Source organism: Anoplopoma fimbria, chromosome 2 (genome assembly GCF_027596085.1).
Source record: "Anoplopoma fimbria isolate UVic2021 breed Golden Eagle Sablefish chromosome 2, Afim_UVic_2022, whole genome shotgun sequence".
In the NCBI taxonomy this organism is placed as follows: Eukaryota; Metazoa; Chordata; class Actinopteri; order Perciformes; family Anoplopomatidae; genus Anoplopoma; species Anoplopoma fimbria.
In genome coordinates, this window is record NC_072450.1 from 3,209,363 (window position 1) to 3,231,061 (window position 21,699).

The window sequence follows — 21,699 nt, forward strand, 5'->3', positions numbered from 1 at the left end:
ATATAATCATAAAAGCAATGGTGGAGGAAGTCACGTATTAAAATAACAGTGTAAAAGTAGTAGTATCAATACTACAATGGGAAAATATTTTTAAAAAGTAATGGTTACTTGATCAGTTTCAAACAAACAAAGGAAAGTAACAAAATAATTAAAGTTATACAGTCCCATTGTAAATATTCAACAGTTTAAGACGGTTCCCTGAATAATCTGGCTGTACTCAAGGATAACTTTCAGGTACTGGTACTTCACTCATGTACAGCTTTTGAGTAGATGCTCAAATGAGTGGATGGAATCTTGAAACAGCAGCTTCTCTGTCAGTAAATTACTGTTTTAATGTCATCACATTACTAGAACTCATGCACATATTAGCTGAATTATGCACTTAAATGTCCTCATCTTGGTGAGCCACTGTCGTCCAAATGCAACAAACACACAACTCTTTTCTTGTTTTTATTTTTACAGTCACAAACAAACATAAATACAATGTTGCCTCCTGGCTTTAGGAAGTTGACAGCATTTTTGTTGCATAAACAGGATGATTTGTAATAAAAAACTAAACAAGGTTCTTGTTCAGCTTTTTTTTGTGTTTACATTCTTTTACATTATTCAACCACAAGCAAGGAACCAGCTGGCCAGGGAGTTATAGCAAAGATTTAAGAAAGAAAATTAGCTAATAAAACTTCAGGATTTTCCAGTAAAAACTTGGGAGAATCTTATGTATAAACCTTGGAGAAATACAAGTAGTTTGGCATTGTCTTCATTCGGTAAATGTTCGTATACAAGGCTCGGTCTGAGTCCAGTCTTCCAGCAGCTGTAGGACCATAATAAGGTCTGACACCCCCCCAGGTCCTGATCCCTCAGCTGGGCTGTTCACAGACCTGCTGGTAGTAAGTCCTCAGCATCTCCAGCTGAGCAGAGCGAACCAGGATGTGCGGTCGGACAGACGCCAGCTTCTGACAGGCCTCCTCTGGAGTCAAGCAGTGTAACTGTCAGCAGGAAAAAAGTGCAAAGTCAAAAATCAACATATGTAACTATTCACTCAGTCAGGAACGAGTTTCATAGAATCAGTAGAGTGGATAAATTAATTTAATATGTCAGAATCTTCTGTATGTTAAAACCGATGTTTTTGCAACCATCATTGGCTTTAAAATGAAACAACTTTGAAGTTAAGAAATACAGAAATAGGAGCCAGAAATACACTCATGTTTTGTACGGTGTGTTTGGCCAACCGCTAAAAGCTAACGGAACTACCAATACACACATTGTTGAGTACATCACTGCCACTCATGACTCTGCAGGCATTTTGTTTTTGGGAAGATAATATGAAAAGTCTTAAATGGCGACTTTGATTGAAGATCACATCACTGCTTGTTTTTGAGTTTGAATAAAGATTGTCTGCATACATCACTGCTTGTTTCTTGAGTTTGATTTAAGATTGTCTGCAAACATAACTGCTTCTTTCTTGAGTTTGAATAAAGAGACCTGCATACATCGCTACTTGTTTTTGAGTTTGACTGACGATTGTCTGCATACATCACTGCTTCTTTCTTGAGTTTGACTGAAGAATTCTGCATACATCACTGCAAGTTTTTGAGTTTGACTGACGATTGTCTGCATACATCACTGCAAGTTTTTGAGTTTGACTGAAGATTGTCTGCATACATCGCTGCTTGTTTTTGAGTTTGAATGAAGATTGCCTGCATACATCGCTGCTTGTTTTTGAGTTTGAATATAGATTACCTGCATACATCACTGCATGTTTTTGAGTTTGAATGAAGACATCCTGCATGTATCACTCCACGATGCATTATTCAGCCAACAATAGTAGGTTGTACTGACCCGAATGAGGTACGCAGCAGCCAGCGTGGCGCTTCGGGAGCGTCCGGCCTTGCAGTGGACGTATACGCTGCTTCCTTGCTCTCGTTGCTGCATGGCGAACTCCACGCCTCGGCACAGGTTCTCCAGGCTGGGGACGCCGGTGAGGTCAACGGTGCTCAACCTCAGCTGCTCCACCCCTGCAGCCTGCCACTCCTACAGCCAGCATCAAACACATCAAATAAACCGGTTATTCATGGTTAACAGGGATGTTTAAAGAAAAAAAAGAAATACAACCTCAGCTCTGGTTACACTGTTAGACATCAGCCTGTGGCAGCTGGTCTCTTTTTTGGAGAAATGTGTTTATCATGGGTTCAAGGCATCTGATTGTCCTGCTACGACAGATTTTTGGGTTGCAAACCAACCTAAAGCTGCACCTAAACTGCATTATATTAATCATCAATTTATCTGTAAAAATAAATTGTAAAATATATCTGTAGAAATTTACCAAAGCCCAAGATTCTGATTGCTCGTTTTGTTCAACCAGCGGTCCACAAACCAAAGATATTTGGTTTATTAACATATATGACAAAGAAAAAACGGCAAATCCTCACGTTTAAGAAGCTGGGATTAGCAAATCTTTGGTAAAAGAATGACTGAAACAATGAATTTACTATAAAGATGGTTGCCGATTAACTTTCAATTGACTGACTAATCCATTACTTGACTATTTGTTTCAGGTATTAACCAATCATCAGTAATTCGGCTGATTTTCATCAACAGACATGAATAAAAATCTCTTGAAGAGTATCTCAAAATACATAAAATCTTTAAAATGTTCACTTTAAAACTTGCTGATTTCTCCTCTTTTGCTTTATCAATACTGTTATTATTTAGCCTTCAATCAGTCACATCACATTGACTGAACTTTTTGCATAACATCTGATAACTGGCTGCCTTTTTGATCTTCTATTAAACGTACAAAACATTCACCTGGCTGAATGTTGTGAACTGAACTTACCTCAGCTGAGTTGCAGAAGTATTTGGTCTCATACTCCTCGTTCATGGTGATGACCCCTCGAACGTTTTCTGTTTCTACCAGCTGCAACACAAGAACAACAACAACAACGATCAGTTCTCAGAAATAATGACGCTTTACCTGAATTGACAGATTCAGGTAGTGACAATGATATTGATAATTGCTGAATTAAGCTATTTCAACACAAATTGAAATACATAAAACATTTTTTTCGAAGGAAAACAAACATGTTGAGAATTTACAAGGTCTTCCAAATGTTACTTTTTTACATTTTACAATGACAGATTTATTATATGAAACAGGAGTTGAGTTTAGGACTACAACAACATGCTACTCTGTTTGTCTGACCGTAACTTGTATGTACGTTACATATGTTGTATCAGGGCTCGACAGTAGCAGTTGCCAGGTTTCCATTGGCAACCGTTTTTAGAAATTGGCAACCAATGCCCTTGGTTGCCATCAGCTATATCCACTTTTTTAAACATATAAAGAGCAAACATTTACCCAAAATTAACATTTTTACATATTTGTTGCCTTAGTGATATTTAAATAAACGTGTTTAAAATATGTTGTTCTCACAGGAGGTGACACTACAAAAAATATCATGATCTTATAGAATTGCATTGCTCAAAGTGGAACTCTGCCAGGGGTCTGTGACAAGTTTTAAGTTCCCTTCATTTAAATTACAAGAGAAAACTGTGTTTATTTATCTTTACAAAAGGCTTCAAAGTGCACAAATAATATGTATATATATTTTTAACTACATAAAAGTTAATTCATTACTTTCTAATCTAACAAATGTATAACACTTAAAATCTGTAAATATGTTTAATACATGTTTTATCTTTCTAATTATTTTTTGTGTTCTTTCACATAACTAGGACTTAATACTGTTAAAACATATTTTAACATTTTATATCTTTCTAACACATTTTTTGTGTTGCTCTTTCACATAACTAGGACTAAATACAGTTCAGAAATGTTTTAATATAAGGAGTCCTTGGCTGAAAAAACTTCCCCTGATTAAACTACCCAAAGGTGCAGTACCAGTCAAAAGTTTGGACACACCTTCTCATTCAACTACTTTGAAGAATCTAAAATATAAAACATATTCTGGTTTGTTGAGCATTTGTTTGTTTACCACATAATTCCATATGTGTTCCTTCATAGTTTGGATGTCTTCAATATTAATCTACAATGTAGAAAAAAATTTAAAGAAAAATAAAGAAAAAACCATTGAATGAGAAGGTGTGTCCAAACTTTTGACTTGTACTGTATATATATATAAAATAAATATATATATAAAATAAAAATAAAAATAAAGAAAAACCATTGAATGAGAAGGCGTGTCCAAACTTTTGACTGGTACTGTATATATATATAAAATAAAAAATATAAAAATAAAGAAAAACCATTGAATGAGAAGGTGTGTCCACTCTTTTGACTTGTACTGTATATATATATATATATATATATATAAATAAAATAAAAATATATATAAAATAAAAATAAAGAAAAACCATTGAATGAGAAGGTGTGTCCAAACTTTTGACTTGTACTGTATATATATAAAATAAAAATATATATAAAATAAAAAAAAAAAAAAAAACATTGAATGAGAAGGCGTGTCCAAACTTTTGACTGGTACTGTATGTAAATTAGATGCTCTAATTAACTTTAAACATCTTAAATCATAGCCGTAAAGTGCAACATACACATGAATTTTGCAGTAAAACACTTGAGATGAAACACTTTACGGCAAAAACAAGACTTTTACTCTGACACTCCAAGTATCGCGAGATTTCACAGTTCCGTACTTTTACTTTCAGCACGTTTTGACCCGTTCCCTGCGGTAGAACTATCGTCCCAGTACTTGGACCTCAGTAGAGGTTCTGGACCCTCCCTCCAGCAGTGTACCCGCACCGTAAACGGTCTAGTGTGAGCCGGTCTGACCTGTTTGGTGATGGACCGGAACGGAAGCGCTCCGAGAATCACGGTCTCGTCCACTCGGTCGAACCAGCGTCGTGACGTCATCTTCTCCATGACAACGTTGTAGGCCAACGTGGGGTAGAAGAGCGCCCGTGCCAGCGCTCCGGACATGACTGAAATATAAATATTAATATTATTTTTATAAAACACGGTCAGCGTGTGTTTGATTCGCACCGTGACTGACTGATTCTAGCCGGTGTGACCTGAGGTATACTCCTTTACGGTCACGTGTGCTGCTTTACGGTAGCTTGTGCTGCTTTACGGCAGATAACAGCAGGACTTCCGGCGAGAAAATCCTTCAGAATAAAATCCGTGACCTCCACACAATTTGATTATTTTTTGATAGTTTGATGATCAATAATTTTTTTTGGCATGTTGTATTTATATATTTAATTTTTACAACAATTAATATTAAGGGCCAGTGTCCAAAAAAAGGAAAATGATAAAATAAGTTAAAAAAATAAAAAATACAAAAAAGAATAGAAGATCTTGAACAGATTTGACATTCCTATCTGAAAATTCAATTAATCCTGCTGTCCTGTACAATGAATTAAAATGTTAACATGAACTTTTAATGTGACATCAACCAAATAAATCTAATTGATAGCAAAAGTATATATATTTTAGATAACTGGATAGAGAGAGAATAGATACTAGATGCATTTTTCAAAACAAAAGTTTCATGATGTGTCTACTACAGGATGAAAAAAGAAGATGGAAATAAGAGAAACATTTTAAAATCAAGGAGAAAGACAAGTGTACAGACCACAATATATAAAATAAAAAATAATCAAGGAGAAGACAAGTTCTTCTGCCTCCTAGATTAAAAAAATTGGTTCATGCAGCTTTTAACCTTTGTACTTCTATTCTTTGACCAGTTTTAGTTATAAAACATCCCCAATTTTTCCAATTATGGTTATGCACAAAACATGTATAAAAAGGATTCTGTTTACCCTTTACTTAAGAATCACCTTCTTCTTAGACATAGATGACAGTGTCTCTCATGGGCAGCCAGAAGTTCATGTCACAACAAATCTAAAGCCCACTCAGAGAAAGTCAGATGACATCAGCTGATGTTTAATCAACACTGATTGAATTAAACAAGCAAACGAGGTTAACGATTAACCTGATTGTTATTCGTTAACATCAGCCGGTCCTGTCATGTGAGCTAACCTCAAATCAACCTCGAGCTCAAGCTTTTAATGGCTGTTATCTTCCCAAAGACTGAGTTTGAAGTCTGTTTAAGTGGTAAAATGTTATTTCCTAGAATTTGAAATATTATATTAAAGAGGGCCGCAGCTCCCTGATTAGTTTGCATACAAAGCTAATCACAAATCAATGGGTAAATCTTTAAGACCTTTAATCAGGGGAATCTGCCGACACAAAGGTGAGAAATACTAAAAATAAAGTAAATAATCTCAAATAGAAAGAACCGTCTGTGATCAAATTGCCCATAAAACTTGTTCCTTTCAAAAGGTTGATTTTTTCATTTAGTTTTGTCTTTAAAGAAGACTTAAACAGAACAAATAAAACACCTGGATTTAAGCTTCAACACATCTGTATAGATGCGCAGGACTAATACACATTATTACCAATGCATATCCATGACTTTGGGTTGATTTCAAACACTCTGAAACATCTGTATGTGTATTAAAAATACCAATAAAAATCAATGTCAAAATATACCAAAATTGATGCCAACTGAAATCAATGACAACGTCAGGGAATACGACTTGATAGTGCAACTGTGACTTTTGTTTTTCCAAAGTTAGTATCCATCTTCACCAGACACAATTTTATTTTATTAATTGTTTTACCTAATTACAGTTGACTGGTGTGTTACAGTTTACTTCTAGTTTTACAACCCTTTTAAATGCAAATCAAGACTACATTAAATATATAATATACAATACTGAGCTCTGGTTGTGTGTAAAGTTCCTTTTGTATGAAACAATGCAGAGAAAGACATAAAAAGAGTAGCGTCTTATTGCAAAGTAGTGGTGTAGAGGATTCATTGAAAAGATTTTGTATATAAAGAAATTTGTGTGTATATATATATATATATATATATATATATACACACATATATATATATATATATTATTTACATATATATCTATATACATACATATATATACACATCATATAGAAATTTGTATATAAAAAATGGTATATACCATTTTGTAATATACAAATTTCTATAAAATATATGTTATATATATATATAAATATAATATAAACTTTTCTTTACGGAAAATTATTCATCTAAAAAATATAAACAGTCTGTATTTTTCAAGAGAAAATACATTTATTATATCTTGAGAAGCTTTTCTTAATCGGCCATGATAGTGTATTGATTCCATGTGATTTAACTGTATTTAATCAGCACCAATATAGAGCATTCTTTAATAACCAACAGTCTTAACATCCTGTTTGAACAACTAACATTTTTGTCAAACAGGAGTTACTATGAAGAGAACAGCAGATACAGAAATATGTACACCAATACATACATGTGTATAAAAAAACACCTTGGGATGGAACAGTGAGTGTGTGTGTGTGTGTAACATTTCACAACGCGATGTAAATATATATATATTTTTTTTTAAAAGTGCAAAGTATTCATAATACATTTGGCCTGTTACTCTGGATTGCATAACATCAGAAAGCTAGAATTTCTTTCGTTTCTTGAAAAATATAAACGTGTGGTAAAAAAAATGCATTAATTATTACATCCCGATAACTGGCAAAAAAATGTAGAGAGCCAAAATAGTGTTAGTTTAACTTATGATACAGACATTTTTGTTCCTCTTACAGACAGTGATAGACCGCTGAATGCTCAACAACTGACCACAGAGTCCGAGTTCATCACCAACCTCACACTTTATATATTATTACCTTCATTTATACTAATAAAAGCGGATTGCAGTGAAAAGCGGAGATCTGAACTTCATTGAGAGGACGCGATAGCTGAGCCGCAGTCCTCCTCAGGGTGGAGAGGTCAGAGGTTGGAGGTGGTGGAGTTCAGGATGTCGTGCTGGATCTTGGCGTTAGAGGCCTTGGACAGGTCTCGCTGTGGAGACAGAGAAGAACACGTTTAGGACTTGAACGTAACGTGACGATGTGCAGGAGAGGCCTTTCAGAAGCAAACGTGTCATCAACAAACAGCCGCTTGACCTTTTCTAGTCACGATGGAGTGACGCGCTGTGAAGGCTGTTAGTGTGAATTAGGAAGAAAAAAGACTGTGATCCATAAGATGAGCTTTTAACTGCAGAAATCCACTCTTTTGTTTAAACACTGTAAAGTCTTATCAAGTTATTCACGTCAAGCTATTTTGTTTAGTTTTGTTATAAAGCCATTTTTCCTGGACCTACTTAACTTACTGATTCCTACATTTACCAGGATTCTTTAGGCAAACTCCCCCAAAAAGTGCTTTGAAATTGCTGCTTAATAAAATGCAGTTGAAGATCAATAGCAGAAGATAAACTGTTCTCCATTGAATATAAATAAAGCTGTGGCCCTTACTTAAAGACGCTACAAGTTTTTTGGGGGGTGATTTTGGCGGCCCCTGTGGACAAAAGTGGTAGTGTTTGAGATCACCAGAGTCCCTTTAGAAAACCTCTCATTTTCAAGTACACAAGGTTGTTATGAATGACCCTAACTACTCAAAGTCAATGCCTAACCTCAACCAATCATCTCTGACTCAAGCAGCTACGCATTACGCCTTCAGTCAGTTCAGTCCAACAGACGGACGAGACGGACGACTGAGAAGTGAAAGGTCAGGAGTAGAAAGAGAGGAAGATGTCAGAGCAGTGAAGGCTGCGTTCAGACCGACTTGAGCCCATCAGCATTCCAAAAGAAGAGAATGTTGAAACAGTATTCCAGAGCATCTCTTATTTTCTGTGATTTCAATGACTGGCAAACTGTTTTCCTGATTTTTCCAGCCCTCTCATTCCTTTAAAGGAGTTCAGTCTGTCTGCATAGCGTAGGTGCCAATGTAGTCTGCTCCAGCAAAATAAAATGATTGGCTATGCAGCGCAAAGTCAAGGCTTTGTGTTTGCCATCAAATGCCTGCAACCGAAAACGAATGGAGGATATTACATTGTAATGCAAACGCCTTATTTCTACGTTTAACTCAGAATCTTTAAAAAGAAAAGCAAAACAAATTTGCTTTCATAATTATTATCATTTTTGGTTGTTTGTTCTTATCGTATCCGTTGGTTTTATTGTGTCACCTATTGTTCAGTTTTATCAGGGTTTCAATTTGACCTTAGTTAGTCTTGCTTTTGCTGGACCTTATGTGGAGCTTTCTCTTGTTATATTTGTCTGTCGAGGCACTTTGTAAATCTGTTTTTAAACAGGTGCTATATAAATAAAGTTATTATTAAAAGTTATTGTTATTTCCACAAGTAGTTTCCAGCGTCTGGGTGTTTGGACAACCTGAACATCCCCTTCAATGTTTTTTTAACGCAGGGCTGATTTCGGTCTGAACGCTGACTGTGCATGTGAAAGCTGAAGCAGAAGGTTAAGTTGCTCTTTAAGGGTAATGTTCCCTTTAATTAGAGGGATGCAGTTACTCCATTAAAAAGGGATTAATCAGAATTACACACAGGTTTAGGATTCCAAACACACCTTGACTGAACAGATTCAGTGTTGACCAAGTCCCTCTAAAACATAAATGTACATCATCAGCATTTATGACTCTTTTAAATGTGTTATTACACAGAAATGAGGGGGAAGAAAGGAAGCAGAGGAAAAAGAGATTAGAGACAAAAGTGTAAATTACCACAAACTCTGAATACGTGCTGGCGACAGAGGCTATGCTGTGGTGACGCTGTGGACTAGCGGGGGTCGTCAACGCACCGCTCAGAGGGCTCCCCTTGAGCAAGGCCTCGTTCTCCTTGTTACAGCCCAGCAGACGAGGGTTGGGGGGTTTACCGCCGACCGGCGTCCGCGATGCCGGACCCTGGAGGGACACACGTCAGACCAGTCGGACCAGATATCCTCTTTAACAGTACCGCAATGAGGTTTTAAGAATTACGGGATGAAAGAAATACTAGTTCACATGAAGAAGGAAAAGTTTCTGTGCAAATGAAAAGTAAAACAACAGACAAAACAACACTTAACGTATAAAAGGAGCAGAAAGTGTGAATATAAAAAAAAAAAAGCTCATTCTTTATTCTGACTTTTTAGATTTTTGTGTCATTTGTCCATCTGTCCTTATGCGTCCTCAATTCATTCACATTGTTTGGATGTCTGCCAGTCAAAAGGTTTTCTAGAGTGCTGATTTTTCCAATCTCCCGTACATTTTTTAGAGCTGCAACCAGTAGATGAATAAATTGCCAACTATTTAGTTTTTTGATTAATCCTTGAATTCCTTTTTCATTCAAAAATGGCAGAAAATGCATTTTTTTAGCCTCCAAATGTGAAGGATTCCTGTTTTTCTCTGGTTTATGTCATATTAACTGAATATCTTTGAGTGTTGGACAAAAAAATACCTTTAAAGTGTCCATTCTTTAGATTTCAGTGCTGATTAATTTCTGTTTTATTGAAAACGATGCAACTCAATGGAAAGTATTCAGAATTGTGAGTGTAGTTCTGTTGCCATAAGGCTCAATCACCATGGTTACCTGCTTCAGCGATAGATAGTTACTCAAAAGACATTTATTTAAATACATATCTTCATGATTGAAACTTTCATTAAATCAACTTTGACTTTGAGAACCTGGGGTGGACACATTTCACTATTTTCTGACATTTAACAGACGATTAATCAATGAATCTAGAAATGAATCAACAGATTAATAGTTAATGAAAGACAACAGTTAGTTGCAGCCCTGGATGTCTTTCAGATGCCGAGTTTTTCTTGTCACCCACATATCCCTTATTGTCAAAGTACACGTTCGGAATGTGTTTCAGATTTTAAAAAAACTGTCGTGGAACACAGCAGCGACCACAATACGTCATGTGACAAGTAACAACCAATCACAGCCATTAGATCTATGAGATGAAGGGGGGTGGTAATCATTGAATTTCATCCGTCACACTTGTTTCAAACTTGATTCAAAATCAATTTTTCATTGTTTTTACTTGTTTACTTTAGCCAGTGAGGCTTATTACTAAATTTTCACAACTCATCATCATCATCACAGGGTTCAGGGTGTGGTTGCTTAGTTACGGCAGACTAGACAGGAGCGTAACCTCCCCTAGAACCTTGGATAAAAGGATGGAAGCGGCACGGCTGTCGTTTTCTAAGCTTTTTTAAGACGCAACATGTGAGCAGCCCTCTTAGTGATCTCTACGTCTTCCATCTTGAAAATGAAACCAACCTTGTTAGCTGACAGAGGTGGGCGGGGCACAGGCGAGCGGCAGACAGTTGCGCCGTAGACGGAGCGGCTGGTGCTGCTAGAGGTGGCGCTAGACATGCTGGAGGTCGCGTTAAACTGAAGGCAGAGGCAGAGGGGGGAGGGTTAGCGGCAAAACAGCCAGACGAATACAGACGCCACGTGTTTAATAAAGCCAGAATTTACAGCCTAAAGTATTAAAGTGAAATTGTTTTAGCACCTTTCTTGATTTATTTGGGGTCTGAGGGCCGAGGAGTCTGCGTTTGGTCGGGGTCCGTACTGCTGTCCCGTACAGCATGTCCTCCTCCGTCTGTTTGCTCTTCTTGAGATGCTGAGAAGAGTTTGTGAGAGAAGAGTCAGCACATTTTACAGCAAAACAAACAGGCTACATAATCCCATAATAACAACATGGCGGCGTGCTTACCCTCTCTTGTTTCTCCTTCTCTTTCTCTATCCGGTGGAGCTCCCACTGCTCCTCCACATACTGCATGAACTTCTCCCCGTTAACCAGAAACTCTCGATCCTGTTCGCTTTCCCAGGTGTCAATCTGGGCTTTTAGTTTCTTTTCAAGCTAAACAGAAAACAAACACATGAGTTACTGTTAAAGGCTCAAAAGATCTGTTGGTTTAGAAAATGAGAGGCAGTGTTCATGAGTTACCTTGGGAAGACTTTTGTGCAGCTCAGACCTCTGCTTCTCCTCTTTGAGAAGGTTCCCTCCTCTGTTGGTGAACCTTGTTGGATCTGTGGCTTTTTTCTGTGAGGGAGGAAGAGGAAGGAGACGGATGACAGACTTAACATTTGTGGGGACATTATAGGCTTTTACATTTTTTAGATTGTTTTGTCTGTGGTAATGCAAATGGAATCATTTTTGGCAAGAGTGTTAATATTCTCTTTTTTTTTTTTTTTGAATGTTGGAAGTTCCCCCTCAGCTCCTAAAATAAATCTATAATCAACTGTGTAGCTAAAATACAGACACTCAGACCCTTAAGGACACAAATGTCCCCATTGTCTTTAAAACCATATTTTTTCCCCACGGCCATTAAAGCATTAAAGCATGCATTCTATATCAGGCTTTTAATCGAGAGCTCTGGCTTCTAAATTGTAGTTTTGGCCATTTTCTCATGTCCCTTGCCCATTGGTGTACATTCATGCCCTTTGTTGCTAATCATCATTGACATATCTAAGAATTATTATTTTTTTTTTAAATAAGATGCATCATGTTTCTGAAAGAGTTGGGGATTTTGTGTTCATATTTTTTTTTCCTTTTACTTTATGTATTGTCAGGATTGTTGTGCATCTACTAAAAAAACCAGCATAAAAAATATGCAATATATAACATTATGTATATTAAATATTGCAAAAAATATAAAATATTCCTTACACATTCCTAAACTATTGCCGCATCTGTCTTAACTATATTTAAATTATTTTTACTGAATAACACATTCAGTATACCTTCAAGAGCTAGCGTAGCATAGACGTGCTAGCGCTAGTTAATATTGTGCTAACGTACTCTGCTAACGTAGATCTCCTCTCAACCTCTCCAGGTAACGAGTATCACTATTACACAACGTTTAAACATGACGAGCTCCAAATCCACTAAACCAGCCTGAACATAAAGAGAGCCAGATAGTTGCAGCAGGACGATGAACCACTGTGATTGGCCAGTCTGTTTGTGGGTGGGACTTAGAGAAGGGTCAATTGGCTATCGTTTAGTTCCACTTGTGCACCATCAGATGTTGGTGAAGCTTTGTTGCTACTCCGGTTTCTGTTCACAGTGAGTGCTTTAGTTTGCGTTCCCCGTCACAGCTACTCACCTCCAGCTGCAGGAAGAGTCTCCAGCTGTCCTCCCACTGGTGGACGCCGTCAAAAAGCTCCTTGTGATCCTCATAATGCTCCTTCAAGCGCTGGATCTCAGCGTCATGCAGACTCAGCAGATCTTCAGTAAAGTCCTCTAAAATATAAATAGAATATCAAATAAAGCCTCAACACTAAACTCCAGTAATGTTCTGATGAAGACGACCTTAAAGAAGAGAACCCACCGCTGAAATACGGACTGAACGACTGCCGCTGGTCGATGCTGAAGAAGCACTTCTCCCAGAACACGGCGATCTCGGAGCGGATGGCGTCGGTCACGTTGTGGATGTTTAACAGTTTGAGCTCCTCCAGACGCTGAACTTCTGCTTGTAGCTGAAGAAGGAAAATAAAGCGTAAGCCAGAAACTAACAGTCATGAGCAACAGAAACTAAAAATGGATGAACCAGGGAGTCGGAGTCAAATCTTCTCACCGCTTCCAGGTTCCTCTTCCTGGAGGTGACCATGTGCTCGTTGAAGGCCTCCCTCTCCTCCTGAGGAACATCCAGTCTGTCCCACAGTCGCTGGATCTTCTCTCGGTGAGCCTCGCACATCGCCTCGTTCTCCGCCTTTCGCTCCTCCAGCTGCAGGATCGACATGACACAAAGTTCAGCGTTGGATCGCTTATTATATATATATATATATATATATAAAAAAAAAAAAATCAAACACCAGTCTGGTGTTTTTTGAGAGGGTCTCTTTAGAAACTAACGATATGTTATTTTCAAAACCAGGTCAATTCACAAACCTTTGAGTTAAACATATAAACAAGAAACTTAGTACTTAACTGATAATGTTAGTGTAACATTTATAACAAGAAGCACCAGGTAGATGTAAACAAGTGAATGATTGAAGTAATGCAATGACAACCAACGATTCCTTCAGAGATATTAACTTTACATCTCAATCCTCTGGGAAACACTGCAGCCAGTCAGCTGAAAATTCCATTAAATATTTTATATATATATATATCTCATACCTGACAAACAAGCAGCTTGAGAGACGTGATATTGTCTCTTGAGAGGCAAAAGGAGTCCTCGTCCTCACAGACGACGTCCTTCTCAAAGCTGGTCTCGGGGACGTGTTCCAGTTCTCCCATGTACACGATGATCTGCCTCTTGAGGTCCATGAACTCAGCGTACCGCCTCGCCTGGAAGCACCAAAGCAGAACACCATTTGGTCAAAAACAGACTATATAAGTGTTTATGACAAAAGCTTCTGTGTTGTTGTGGTTTTGTAGTGACCTGCTGTTTGTTGTTCGAGGACAGATATGTATTCTTTTATTAAGACCAACCTCATCTTTATTGTAAAATGTCAAAACAATGTATCTAGCATTTAGGAATGTATCTTAAAATTGTCACTCAATGTGAGGACAGATTTTAGAGCAGTGGAGTCAACAATAATCTTCAGCAGCAGCAAATTATGAGTCAACAGGTTGAAAATACACTTTCCAGATTTCATTAAGTGATGTGTTTACAGTCCAAGTGACCTAAATGTTATAATTTAGAAGAGGAAGCTACACAAGAGGGCCGGGGACTCCAGGGAGTCTAAATTGATACTAGAGTACCTCCTTGTTTTATGAATAAAGCGGTACACGAATTAAAGCAGCAGCGCTTTGTGTGTTTGACCAATCGGGGACAGTCATCCCTGCAAAACCCCACCCTGAAAGTTCCTGTACTTTCAGAAAGTACTAGCCACACAACCAAAGTCCTTTTAGGGGGTAAAATGTCCCTGGAACTTAATCTCTTTCCTCTAACAGTTCCCTGGGGAAAGTTCCTGCTGCGGAAACTGGGTTAGATAAGATTATTGTGCTGCAAAGACAAACATCTTCCAAAACGGTCTGCCCGTCTTCAATGGTATAGCCTGTAGCTCTAGAGGAAACACAGCTTTTCTACTCATGCAGTCAAACTAACCGAACAGACTAGACGTAGGCGTAAAAAGCGGGTTCCCACCTTCTCTGCGTTCTGGTTAGCGATGTGCTGGCTGAAGCTCTCCAGCTGCTCCGGCGTGGGGGCGGAGTCCGGAGCGAGGCCGTACGGTGTGGAGCACAGGAGGTCGCACAGGTCCTGGTCCTGCTCCAGCAGCTCCTTCAGCTGCTGCATCCGCTGAGTCTTCTCCTTCATCAGAGCCTCCAGCTGCGTGCGGATGTTCTTCTCTTGCTGGAGCATGCTGATGCCGGTCTCCTCCTGAACGCACCAGGAACACAACAACAAGATGAAGATGTTTCTCACACCATCAAAGTGTGTTTATCTACAACCAACCAGTAACTACAATGACTGAGATGTACATTAACAAGGTTACGCATCTTATTAGAACAGAATGGAAACAATAACAGGAACATTTGCATGCTGGTGCTGCAACACAAAGCGTGCTCTGCAGCCGGCGTTACCTCAAACACAGGCATCTGCAGCTCCAGGTAGAGTTTCTCCATTTCTGTCCTGCAGCTTTGAATGCTGCTGATGAGCCTCTTCTTCAGAGATTCCTCCTCTTTAATCATCATTTCTAGTAAACTCTGGCAGAAGAAGACAAGGAAATGAATCAGCATTGTGCAGAGAGATGTGTGGAGATGTTGAAATGGTTACCGGAATCCAATAACAGGTCATTCTGATGATTATCCTGGCCAACATAACCAGATATCAAGAGATTACTGAACCCTGGAGCAGAAACATTTGTGTAAAGATGCTGCTTTATTGGTACCTGTCCTAGTTTATTAACACATAATACTGCTGCCTGCAAACATTACAAGACATGAGAGCTCAAAGTACTTCAATTCAACTGTAGAAAATATGATATTTTAAGTTTTTCTCCACCAGTTTGTTTACTGGAAGCTTCCTTGTTCTCAAATGAAAATAACTTTTTGTAAATTTTAAAGAGGAAAATCTCACAGACAATTCAGCGTTGTTCATCCTGCACTGGCTTTCAAATGCTACAGCAATAATTTAAATAGAAATAGTCTGTTATAGCTGTTGTAAGTGTTCAGCGATTTGATGAAAATCAAATATCACAATTCTTTTCATTAATGATGAACGCCTGTCACTGTCATTTACATTTCTAAAATACATCTGACATAAATCAGTAGTAGAAACTAGAGAGATACTCTGGTATGTATGTGGCAGCTGCACGTTTGAAGCCATCTCCAAACTTGCCATTACAAGTATGTTTATTCATCGTAAAATATCTCAATCAGTGCATATCTTGGTCCTATGTTTTCATTAACAGAATATCAATATCAGCCTGAATAAATCCAGTATCAGGATCAAGTCAATATAAACATCTGTCTGTGAGCAATAGCACGATTCCTGCACAAACCTGTACAGCTCTTTCACCTTAAAAAAAACTGATATTTTGTGTATTTTTACAGTATTTTCTCCACATGTTCCTTTCTATATTTCAGTTTCTTTTTTTGTGGCAGCTGATAAACAAGAAGAAACTGCATGTTTTGACTGTAAAATATCTCATTTACATAATACCAATATCAGCCTAGATAAATTCAATATCAGGATATAGTCAAAATAAATATTTGTCTGTGAACTTTGGCCTATTCTTTAATAAACCTATACAGCTCTTTCACCTTAAAAAAAACAGATATTTTGTGTATTTTTACAGTATTTTCTCCACATGTTCCTTTCTATATTTAAGTTTCTTGTCTTTGCAGAATTCTCCTTTCACTTTCTCTCACCAAAACACCCCGGTAAATCCCTTGTGGGTGAAAACCTACTTGGCATAAACCTGATTCCACTCTGATTAATCACCCCATGTCTCTATTGTGTTGTTAGTTTCACTCATGACTGACGTGTCTTTGTAGAAAAGCCCCCCCACCCACCTGAAACCGGTTGATAATCATCTCAGATCACAGTTACATTTTCTGACTTAACCCTTGTGTTGCCTTAGGGGTAAAAAATGACCCGCCACTATGTTTAACAGCATAGGAAACCCCCTTAATGATCTTTTTTCAACTTGAAATTCAATGACTTTTCCTAGAATGACCCCAACATGAGAAAAAGTCAAACATTGCCTTTGTTCATATTTCCATAAAAGCTGTACACCAACAGGGTACAAATCTTGTCTAAGGGGTCATTTTTGACGACCCCACACCTGACTGAAGTTCACAGACAAAATACGAACAAGATCAGAGAGAGTAAACATCTCTTGAAAGCATTGTTTTCTAATGGGGAATGCAGTCAGAGGCTATAAAGGTGCTGCAGATGACAGTACAACCAGTACCTTCTTTACTGTAGCCATGAGTGCACATTTCACTCCTAGATCGGATTTATTCAGACGTCCAGACGGTGATTTACAACAGGAAGAGGTATCTGAAGAATATATCTTGCTAAAAAAAATATGTTTGCACCTATGCAGTACCTTTAGCATTATAATAATATTGATAATAAACCAATACTTTAGTAAAGAAAACAATTATCAGAAGTGTGTTGTAATAAAAACGAGTGGATTCCACTGATTAAACACAGTCTTTCTGCACTGTGAAGAGGAAAAACCGAGATATTCACAAAGTTTGTGATGAATGACAGGTTGTTTCTTCATGCAAAATAGATTTGGGGTTTAAAATGCAATTAGTCACATTACTATTATTATTCCCTGTACTATTACGCTTATTGACTTTGCTTCTACCCTGAAGTCTTTGTGCTTTCTCCCGAGAGGTGTGAGGGTCTAAGGACAGAGGATGTGAGGGTCTAAGGACAGAAGATGTGAGGGTCTAAGGACAGAGGAGGTGAGGGTCTAAGGACAGAGGAGGTGAGGGTCTAAGGACAGAGGAGGTGAGGGTCTAAGGACAGAGGAGGTGAGGGTCTAAGGACAGAGGAGGTGAGGGTCTAAGGACAGAGGAGGTGAGGGTCTAAGGACAGAGGACAGAGGATGCTGCATGTGTACAGATTGTAAAGCTCTCTGAGGCTAATTTGTAATTTGTGATTCTGGGCTATACAAAATAAACTGAATTGAATCAAGCTGCTGTATTTTAGAGATTTAGTGGTGTATACAGAAAGTTAAGACAACACAAGGGTGAAGGAAGCATTAACAGTAGTGTAAGGTGGTTTAATCCATGTTTAATAATGATAATGTATCATACAGTACCAGTCAAAAGTTTGGACACACCTTCTCATTCAACTACTTTGAAGAATCTAAAATATAAAACATATTCTGGTTTGTTGAGCATTTGTTTGTTTACCACATAATTCCATATGTGTTCCTTCATAGTTTGGATGTCTTCAATATTAATCTACAATGTAGAAAAAAATAAAAATAAAAATAAAGAAAAACCATTGAATGAGAAGGTGTGTCCAAACTTTTGACTGGTACTGTATATATATAAAATAAAATATATATAAAATAAAAATAAAAAAAATAAAAGAAAAACCATTGAATGAGAAGGTGTGTCCAAACTTTTGACTGGTACTGTATAATGTATACAGGTGAGCAGCAGGTCTCACCTTGATGTGGTTCTTCACTACATTGGTTCTCTCAGCCTCATACAGCAGGTATGAAGCATTAACAGTAGTGTAAACTGGTTTAATCCATGTTTAATATATGATAATATATATATATATATATATATATATATATTGATGTGGTTCTTCACTACATTGGTTCTATATAGCAGGTATATACATACATATATATATATATATTATATATATATATATATATATATACACAGGTAAATATGTAAACTGGTCATATGATAATGTCATATATATATAACACATATATATATATATATATATATATGTATATATATACATATAGGCCTCACCTTGATGTGGTTCTTCACTACATTGGTCCTCATATGAAGCATTAACAGTAGTGTAAACTGGTTTAATAATGATAATGTCATATATATATACACACATATATATATATATATATATATATATGTATATATATGTGTGTATACAGGCCTCACCTTGATGTGGTTCTTCACTACATTGGTCCTCATATGAAGCTTTAACAGTAGTGTAAGGTGGTTTAATAATGATAATGTAATATATATACACACATATATATATATATATGTATATATGTGTATATGTGTGTGTAGGCCTCACCTTGATGTGGTTCTTCACTACATTGGTCCTCATATGAAGCTTTAACAGTAGTGTAAAGTGGTTTAATAATGATAATGTAATATATATACACATATATATATACATATATATGTATATATGTATATATATGTGTGCAGGCCTCACCTTGATGTGGTTCTTCACGACGTTGGTCCTCTGCAGCCTCTGGTCCTCGGGGATCCCGATCTCCTCCCAGATGTCCTTCAGGTGGCAGAGCGCCTTGTTGAGGCAGGACACGGCCTCCGCCGCCAGCACCTCGCTGCAGGACGGAGCATGTCAACCCGGAAGTCACGTCAAACACCGCAAACACTCCAACAACACTCACCTCTTCCTCATGGTCAGATCCCAGTCTGCTGTGGGTAGATCCCAGTTGTGTTGTGGTCAGATCCCAGTCTGCTGTGGTCAGATCCCAGTCTGCTGTGGTGCGTCTCTCTCTCTGCTCTCCGTTCCTCCGCAGTTCAAAACACGCGGATTAAGGCGTTCTGCTCTCTGATTGGCTCGTTCAAAAGGGAGCGCGTGTTGTGTGAAACCAGCGTCGCCCGGCGGGGAGGTTTCGCTAGGTTCCGCCCGGCGCTGACGCACCCGGAGAGGAAAACAAACACACTTGGTTTCATAGAGGGTGTGGTGGTGTTCAGCAGCAGTTTGACACTTCTTTGTTGTTAATATTAGACTGAGGTGTAATGGAAGATAAAGTATTAGTACTTATACCACACTGTGGAAATACTCTTAAAAGTCTTAATTATAAAAAAAACAGTATGTAAATAGTATCAGTATTATGTACATTATGTACTTAAAGTATTAATTGTGCAGTAAAATGTTCCCTGTGAGTGTTTTTCTATAATATTTTATATTTTTTTATTTTATATATATATATACAGTCAAAAGTTTGGACACACCTTCTCATTCAATGGTTTTTCTTTTTCTTTATTTTTATTTTATATATTTTTTATTTTATATATATACAGTACCAGTCAAAAGTTTGGACACACCTTCTCATTCAATGTTTTTCTTTATTTTTATTTTTATTTTATATATTTTAATTTTATATTTATACAGTACAAGTCAAAAGTTTGGACACACCTTCTCATTCAATGGTTTTTCTTTATTTTTATTTTTATTTTATATATTTTTTTATTTTATATATATACAGTACCAGTCAAAAGTTTGGACACACCTTCTCATTCAATGGTTTTTCTTTATTTTTATTTTATTTTATATATATTTATTTTATATATATACAGTACCAGTCAAAAGTTTGGACACACCTTCTCATTCAATGGTTTTCTTTATTTTTATTTTTATTTTATATATATTTTTTATTTTATATATATACAGTACCAGTCAAAAGTTTGGACACACCTTCTCATTCAATGTTTTTCTTTATTTTTATTTTTATTTTATATATATACAGTACCAGTCAAAAGTTTGGACACACCTTCTCATTCAATGTTTTTTTATTTTTATTTTTATTTTATATATATTTTTATTTTATATATTATACAGTACAGTCAAAAGTTTGGACACACCTTCTCATTCAATGGTTTTTCTTTATTTTTATTTTTATTTTATATATATTTTTTATTTTATATATATACAGTACCAGTCAAAAGTTTGGACACACCTTCTCATTCAATGTTTTTCTTTATTTTTATTTTTATTTTATATATTTTTTTATTTTATATATATACAGTACCAGTCAAAAGTTTGGACACACCTTCTCATTCAATGGTTTTTCTTTATTTTTATTTTTATTTTATATATTTTTTTATTTTATATATATACAGTACCAGTCAAAAGTTTGGACACACCTTCTCATTCAATGTTTTTCTTTATTTTTATTTTTATTTTATATATATTTTTTATTTTATATATATACAGTACCAGTCAAAAGTTTGGACACACCTTCTCATTCAATGTTTTTCTTTATTTTTATTTTATTTTATATATTTTTATTTTATATATTTACAGTACCAGTCAAAAGTTTGGACACACCTTCTCATTCAATGGTTTTTCTTTATTTTTATTTTTATTTTATATATATTTTTATTTTATATATATACAGTACCAGTCAAAAGTTTGGACACACCTTCTCATTCAATGGTTTTTCTTTTTCTTTATTTTTATTTTATATATATTTTTATTTTATATATATACATTACCAGTCAAAAGTTTGGACACACCTTCTCATTCAATGTTTTTTTTTTATTTTTATTTTATATATATTTTAATTTTATATTTATACAGTACAAGTCAAAAGTTTGGACACACCTTCTAATTCAATGTTTTTTCCTTATTTTTTTTTATTTTATATGTATTTAAATTTTATATATATACAGTACCAGTCAAAAGTTTGGACACACCTTCTCATTCAATGGTTTTCTTTATTTTTATTTTTATTTTTATTTTATATATTTTTTTATTTTATATATATACAGTACCAGTCAAAAGTTTGGACACACCTTCTCATTCAATGTTTTTCTTTATTTTTATTTTATATATATTTTTATTTTATATATTTACAGTACCAGTCAAAAGTTTGGACACACCTTCTCATTCAATGGTTTTTCTTTATTTTTATTTT

The 21,699-nt window shown here is 36.3% G+C and overlaps 2 protein-coding genes across 5 annotated transcripts; both read right to left on the bottom strand.

Moving 5' to 3' along the window:
* Positions 1 to 443: 443 nt before the first annotated feature.
* On the bottom strand, positions 444 to 5,077 carry ptpmt1 (protein tyrosine phosphatase mitochondrial 1). The gene is made up of 4 exons (XM_054618832.1): positions 4,808 to 5,077; positions 2,837 to 2,917; positions 1,840 to 2,031; positions 444 to 986 (listed from the first exon to the last, which is right to left on the bottom strand). Exons 1-4 carry the CDS (start codon positions 4,952 to 4,954, stop codon positions 858 to 860), a joined length of 549 nt encoding a protein of 182 aa, XP_054474807.1. The 5' UTR covers positions 4,955 to 5,077; the 3' UTR covers positions 444 to 857.
* Positions 5,078 to 7,147: 2,070 nt separating this feature from the next.
* On the bottom strand, positions 7,148 to 19,558 carry prc1b (protein regulator of cytokinesis 1b). 4 transcript variants are annotated; one of them, XM_054612135.1, is made up of 15 exons: positions 19,444 to 19,558; positions 19,245 to 19,377; positions 15,431 to 15,553; positions 14,994 to 15,227; positions 14,021 to 14,191; positions 13,476 to 13,625; positions 13,230 to 13,377; positions 13,005 to 13,141; positions 11,846 to 11,941; positions 11,612 to 11,758; positions 11,408 to 11,518; positions 11,173 to 11,286; positions 9,630 to 9,809; positions 9,476 to 9,510; positions 7,148 to 7,916 (listed from the first exon to the last, which is right to left on the bottom strand). In XM_054612135.1, exons 1-15 carry the CDS (start codon positions 19,452 to 19,454, stop codon positions 7,868 to 7,870), a joined length of 1,839 nt encoding a protein of 612 aa, XP_054468110.1. In that variant the 5' UTR covers positions 19,455 to 19,558; the 3' UTR covers positions 7,148 to 7,867. The 4 variants fall into 4 exon arrangements, with proteins under 4 accessions (XP_054468110.1, XP_054468126.1, XP_054468118.1 ...); XM_054612151.1 differs by lacking the exon at positions 11,173 to 11,286; XM_054612143.1 differs by lacking the exon at positions 9,476 to 9,510.
* Between the last annotated feature and the right edge of the window lie 2,141 nt (positions 19,559 to 21,699).